At 45.1% G+C, this 7,223-nt stretch overlaps 1 protein-coding gene across 1 annotated transcript in view; it reads right to left on the bottom strand.

Moving 5' to 3' along the window:
• Positions 1–1,233: 1,233 nt before the first annotated feature.
• NCOA6 (nuclear receptor coactivator 6) overlaps positions 1,234–7,223 on the bottom strand; it is a 44,041-nt gene continuing 38,051 nt past the window's right edge. The window contains exons 15-16 of the mRNA XM_030963061.1: positions 4,631–4,779; positions 1,234–1,830 (exon numbers count right to left, since the gene is read on the bottom strand). Of these exons, the coding sequence (XP_030818921.1) occupies positions 1,784–1,830; positions 4,631–4,779 (196 nt within the window). The 3' untranslated portion in view covers positions 1,234–1,783. The remainder of the gene's footprint in view (positions 1,831–4,630; positions 4,780–7,223) is intronic.

Below are 7,223 nucleotides of genomic sequence, written 5' to 3'. Positions count from 1 at the left end.
ATGGAGACACTGCAGAGTGCCTGGAGGCTGCCTGGTGGGAAAGGCCTTGGGAGCGTTGGTGACAGCGGCTGAACAAGAGCCTGGTGTGCCCAGGTGGGCAAGGGGCCAATGACACCTGGCCTGTACCAGCCATGGGGTGGCAGCAGGACCAGGGCAGTGCTGTCACCTGTACTGGGCACTCCAATCCTGTGAGGCACCTCCAATCCTGGGGACAGTTTTGGGCCCCTCATGGCAAGAAAGGCATTGAGGGACTGGAGCATATCTAGAGAAGGGAACAGGGCTGGAGAAGGGGCTGGAGCACCAGGAGCAGCTGAGAGAGCTGGGAGGGCTCAGCCTGGAGAAAAGGAGACTTGGGGGAAACATTCACTCTCCACAACTCCCTGACAGGAGGGTGGAGCTGGGTGGGGTCGGGCTGTGCTCCCAGGGAACAAGGATGACAGGAAATGGCCTCAAGTTGCACCAGGGGAGGTTCAGGTTGGATTTTGGGGAAAATTTCTTCATGGAAGAGCACTGTCAAGTCCTGGCACAGCTGCCCAAGACAATGGTGGAGTCCCCATCCCTGAAGGGATTTTAAAAATGTGTGGATGCTGCACTTGGGGACATGGTTAGTGGCCTTGGCTGTGCTAGGGACTTTAAAACCAACAGATGGACTTGATGGTTTTAAAGGACTTTTTCAACACCCATGATCCTGTGACATTGGCCTCAGTGCCTGCTACCTTGTGCACAAATAGCTAATTTCTGTGATTATAAAAGCTGACAACTTCTATTTAATAACAATTTACATTTAATCAGCATTTTCAGATACATATTTTTAAAATTCAGCAAGAAAGAGGTGGCAGTGTGTGTGCACAGAGCTCGGGCTCTGGGCCCTCCCCAGCAGCTCCCAGGAAGGAGCCTGACCCACCTTCCACGGCAGCACCTCCCAGGGCCGAGGGCAGCAGAGCCCAGACCGAGGGATGGAGCTGCTGCTGTGTCCTGTGGAACTGCTGAGCTTCTCCCTGCCTGGCCTGCTGAGCTGCTGGGGCTCCTCTGCTGCCTGGGCAGCCCTGGTGCCCTTCCCGTGCTCCCTCGCTCTGCAGGAGCAGCTGCATCATTTAATTTGTTTGTGGTTAAACAAATTCCTTGCTGAAGCTACATATAAGGAGCTTGCAGGCCCGGAGCTCTAAATAATCCCTCCAATCCTCCTGTTTGGAATGATGCTGCTGTTGTTGCTAATAATAATTCAACCCAATTTATAGGACAATAACGTTTATTTAGAGCATGAGGGATTCCACATTAAACAAACCCTTAAATTTTTTTTTTGTTTCACTGGTCCATTTCTACAACAAATACATCAGATCTACTATATAATAAAATTATTTACATTTCCAAACAACATGGGGTTTCTTTATAAACCCTCTGACTGCTATTCACATACAGTACTTAAACAACAGCACATTACATTATTTTAATACCTAAAAATGACAACCCTGTATTCTAAATTGTTTATGAAAAGTGGAAACAAATAAATTTACAATTGTCTTCTCCTTCCCTTCCATTTCATACAAACACATTACCCTAATGTGCTAACCCTGACTTCACTTTGCAAATCCAGGGGTTTTAGAAGAACCCAGTTTTTATATCTATTTATCTGTTTTTTAGAAAAAAAATCATTTATTTGCAACAGTATAATATTAAAATTACTTACTGTACAGAATTTTATTTAAAAAAGAAAAATCACAGCTCAAAATTGCTATTGGTAAATTCACACTCATTTACAAGTCTCATGTTTCCATGCAGTAATTTACTTGGATTTTCTTCTTTTTGACTGCATTGCACTGGCACTCGTTTCTGAAATCAAGAGAAGAAAAGAAGCATGGATACGCAGTCGGTAAGCCATTCCCCAGAGGGGCACAGATTGCCCTGCCATTGCTCCACACGCACACCAGAGGCTGCGCTCTGGTGCGTTTCCCCACACCAGGACAGACTCCTGAGCAGCTGGGGCACCCCTGGGCCCCGAGCTGGGCCCTCCTGCAAACCTCACAGGACAGCCTGGAAAGAAGAGCCAAGTGCTTGAACCTGTCCCCACGAGCTGTCCCCCACGCGCCGCAGGAGCACCCAGTCAGCACCCCAGCTGCCTGAGCTCCTAGAAGGTCATTAGAAAATGAGTCTCTGCAGGGTACACTGAGTCACAGGAACACAGCTGATGCAGAAAGACACAATGTTAACACCTGCAGGGCCACGGCGACAGCAGATGACATGTCCAGTGCACTTACCAAGGCACTAAGTTTCCATTTCAAAACAAAAAAGGAGTAAGGACCAAAGGCATTTGCATCTTTAGATCTTTTTAAAAATGTGATTTTAAATGTTGGCAATGTCTCTTTGGCTCTTCATAGTGTTTTCCAAAAACTATTGCAGCTGTGTGTATTTTAAGAGTCAAAAGGGAAAAAAAAATTTCCAAGCCCATCTAAAATTAGAATAGCAGCAGTACAACTCCACAGCTGTTACATGTGGAATTAGAAAAAACAATCAACATTTCAAAATTTAACAAACTCAAAGGTACAGTAAATGCTAAAAGCAGCCCTTGCTGGAAAAGTACTCCAAAAAGGGAAAACTCCAGTACAGTACCAATTTTCAGAAGTGAAACATCTCAGCAGGCTGGACTCCAGCCTGGAGCCCTCCAAGCAGCAGGACTGACTCTGAAGTAGCTTCAGCAGCAGTTGTTGCCACACTTGTTGCTGCTCAGGGCTCTGTGTTTGGGAGGAGGAGCGGGCCAGCAGCACTCAGGCCCTGTCTCAGCCCCTTGGGAGCATCACCAGCACCTCCCAAGCCCTGCACCCCAGAGTGTGCTGGACACAGGGGGCACAGCTGGGTGTCCTCTCCTCTCACAGTGACCCTTCTGCCTCCTCCTTCCCCAGGCTGAGCAACCAAGTTCCTACTCCAGCTGGTCAAAGCCTGCTTCTCTCTCACTGCTGATTTCTTTTTCCTAATGATGACTTTAAACAGCCTCTATCTCAAGAGATAACTCCTCCCAGCCCCACATTCCTTTTACCATGGATTAGGGGGTTTCTCAGGACACAGATAACATAATGAGGACAGGAGCAACCAAACCAGAATAATTAAGCTCTGATTCACTAACAAAAATGTACAACAGAGCAGGCACAGGTGACAAACCAGGTGACACTCCTGCAGCCACCTCACTAATGTGCAGCTTGTCCAGAGCACCTGGTTTGGCTCATTCTCCACAGCTCAGGAGCAGCTGTGTGCTCACAGGTAAGGCAGCACAGCCAGGTGTCCCCTGCAGACTGCACCCAAGTGTCCAGCAAAGCCCTTGGGCACTGCGGCAGCTTCAGATGCACGATTTAAAACCAAAGGTTTTATTTACAGAGGTCAATGAATTACATAGTCAGCACAAACCCCTGTGAGAGTTTTGGTATTATTTGAATTTGATGCACTTTCCTGTTCCCACATTTTCAGAATTTGAAGTGTCACTGGTTGTCATCTTTAGGTTTACCCAGTTCAGCGTGTGGGGCAGGTCACACGCTCCAGATCCCCTCAAACGCAGGCAGGGATTTTACACTGGCTTCACATTTTTCAAACCTTTTTTCACAATCAGGAAAGAGAATTTATTTTTACAATACAGACTCAGATTCTTCTGCACAGTCCTGCCACAAGAAGTAAATATAATTAAATTCAGCAGTCACAAAAGTGCAGAACATATAGGTCCCCTGCGTAATCTTTGGGAGTCATTGCACAATGACGTAAAGCTGGAATGCTTCTCTGAAACTCTGACAACACAATATTCTTAGCATCACACTTCAGTACCTCCAGTACGGAAATGGTGGCTGAATTCAACTTGACTTCCTTTTATAATCATTTTATATCAGTATCTTTGTTCTGTATATTATCTTTAAAATAGTGGTCGAATGTTGCCTCTTGACGGTCTCTCTCTACTCTCTTGTATAACTTTGGTCCATCAGCATTTTTCTGACCCTTAAACACAAGAAGCTGACAGAATTAGCTTCAGCCTGGCACTGGGCCATGCATATCACACAAATGCTGCATAATTGTTAAAGACTGTAACCTGGGTAGGAGTAAGGTATGTCAGCACCTGCTAATGCCATGGGCTAACAACTTCAGGAGTTCAGATGTTGTTGTGAAGCAGAGCTGAGGCTCTGTGCTAGCACACAGCACTCCCTGATGCTCCTGGCTGCCACCTCAGCAGCCTCTGGAGCGTGCCTGAACCATGGCATTTGACTTGGCAAGAACTGACCGTGCACTTGGGAAGACTTTCAGGCTTCAGGAAAAGGAAAATGTCACTTTTTGATCTCAGTACAGTCCTTCCAACAGCAAGGCATTTCTGCAAAGAGAATTCAACTAGGCAAGGTGCTGAACACTACGGTGCTGAGTGCTGCAGAAAACAAGTTCCACAGATGTACCAAAGAGGAATTCATACAGCATTTACTGCCAGTGCAGACGTCGGGAAACGCTTCAACACCAACCTGTGGCTAAATCCTTGAAACTAGAGATAAAGCACCCAAGGTGTACGAGCTGCAAACCAGCGTTACGAGGCAGCTACTGCCAGGGCAAAGGCCTGGGGAAGCAGGTTAGGAGCTGCCCTCTCCCCAGGAAGGGGGGCTGTGCATGTTACCTTTAGCTGTGCCGGACGCCGACGCGGGTCGCGAGGATCTCTTGCGCTGCCCATTCTCTACAGATTCCTGTGAAGCGGCAGAATCCTCTGTTCTTGAATTTCTTCTACTTGGAGTTTTAGACTTTTCACAATTCTCTTTTGTCTCATTACTAATAAAGTGGGACAAAATATTTCTGATGAAGTGTGAGAAGAATTATGTTTTTCTATGCAAGTCAGACAAGCTGGAGGATGGCCCGACACAGGTGCCAGTTCCGGACTATTAGCACTGAAGACATGAAACGCTAGAGATACCAGAAGTTCTATCAGATGAAGAATGACCTGAGTAAGCCAGAGTACAGTCCATTTCTATCAAAAATTATCAGAGGATACAGAATTGAGAAGTCCTCAAAGAGAATATTTTCAACATAAGAAGACCAAGAAATTAGATGCATTATAAATTGTCTGCTCTGTTTTCCACAGGTGTCACCATTACTGAAGTCTAGGAAAAGCAAACAGGTTACATTAGAGACTGCTGCAGTATGGGGGTGCAGAACTGAAATTGCAGATGAACATCAGGAGGAATTAAGAACTCTCCAGGGAGTATGCCAACTTTTGGGTTTGCTAAAAAGACTTACTCCATTGATCCAAGTGATTTCTTCACATATTAAAAAAAAAGGTTTTTTAAAACATTCTCTAGGTTTTAAAGCTTGAAGTCAAAATCCATTGGGGTGTTTTTGGTAACAAAAATCTTTTTTTGCTATAAAATAATAATTTTAGGTACTGTGGAAATCTGTTTCTTACTAATGAGACAATAAAGGGAGTGCTACATTTTATAATTAAATTCTTCTTTTATTTTATCTCTCTTAGCCCTGTAAACTCATACTGAGTTTTGGGTGTTTTCTTCTTAATGTGTTCTTGCCAGACAATTTCTGGTGACTAAGCAGTTTCAGAAATTTAAACGAAACTTCTCTCGTGTGAATTCAAAGGTAAGTAATTAACGAAATAAATTATTCTGCTGATAATGGAAAAGAAGAAAGCTCATTTCAGGCCCTTTGGGTGACAACTTGCAGGATTTCAGGAAATGCCTGAATCAGAGACTGAAGACACAGCACAGGGTGACCTGTGTGTGACAGGTCTCACTGCAGTGTCACCCTTCAGACAAGTCCTGCTTTGAGGGGAAGCACTAAAACCACACAAACTTTAGGGTTAAGTAACAGAAACCTGAAATAAACCAGTTTCTCAATGGAAGGAGAGACAAACATACTCAAGGAAAGACACACAGCAGATTGTACATTATGTCAGATACAAATGACTGAAATCTATTTCCCTAAAATGGAGTATAATGGGCCATCTACAAAGTGGATCCCCCAAACAGGTGGGTGCTTCCCAGAGAGAAGCAAACAGGCATCAGCACCCAAAGTTCAGTCAGTACAGGTAATTTTTACAGATTCTAGTAACTAAATCCAGAGCTGGGATTGTCTCATAGGAACCAGCACATCACTTCCCTCATTTTATAGGAGGAAATCAAATTACTCCAAGTGAAAATATTTCTAGTGGTTTATGGGTTGCAAGGTTCCCCTAAGGTTTTAAAGGTTTTTAAAGGCTTTAAATGAGAATAGGTTTAGATTAGCTATTAGGGAGAAATTGGCACAGGTTGCCCAGAGAAGCTTTTTCCAGCCCTGGATGTGTCCAAGGCCAGACTGGACTGGGCTTGGAGCAACCTGGGATACTGGAAGATGACCCAGCCCAGGGCATGAAGGTAAGTTTTAAGGTCCCTTGCCACCCAAACCATGTGTGATTCTCTCAAGGTTTGTCCTGTATGGTTCAACATACCCAAAGCTGTCCACTGTATCAGCCATCACCAGACCCAGTTTGCCTGCAGACTTTCCTTCTTTTCCAGTCTTGCTCAGAAAAGCATCAATCAGAAAAACCCTGAAAATGCCCTTGGGGTAATCTGATGTGCTGGTTGTCCCATAGGGACACTTCATTTGGAGAATCTGCTCAGCTGCCAATGTCCCACCTTCAGCTTTTCAGAAAAATTCTACCCTGAAGAAAACTCACTGTGAAATTTCAGCTTGTCTTTGAAAGATGCCAGTCCAAATGAAGATAAATACGGTTAAATATTCCATTCAGAGCCATTCCTGATCTGAGGAAATGTCCTGCACTCCCTGCCTTACAAAGGAAGGCACTGCCCCATCTCCTGAGGGACCCCACAAGGGGCTGCCCCTCTTGGCCCAGCCTGGGGGTCACTCCACCCACGAGGGCAGTGTCCAAAACCTGGCCAGCTGCGCCAGCACCATCAGCCAAAAACCTCCCCAGGGGCTCTCACTGCCACCTGAGTGAGAGCCTGGGGTGTTTAGAATCTTCCAAGTAGGTCTTGGAAACTGTATTTTCTTCTGACAGAACACAACCCTTTGAAATAATATCTTTTAATTACCAAATGTCTTAACCAGGACAACCTGAAGTTTCTACCTGACTTTCTTATCAAGTTTTGGCAGTGTTAACAAGTAAATAGAGGAAAACTGTTGAAAACAATCCTCAAGGCAGAAGAACAAACTTTTGAAAGACTTCCTTTCAGAAAACAAAATCCACATGGCAGCTAAGCTGCACATGA

Source organism: Camarhynchus parvulus, chromosome 20, assembly GCF_901933205.1.
Source record: "Camarhynchus parvulus chromosome 20, STF_HiC, whole genome shotgun sequence".
NCBI classification, from domain to species: domain Eukaryota; kingdom Metazoa; phylum Chordata; class Aves; order Passeriformes; family Thraupidae; genus Camarhynchus; species Camarhynchus parvulus.
This window is presented reverse-complemented; position numbering and strand designations above follow the sequence as displayed.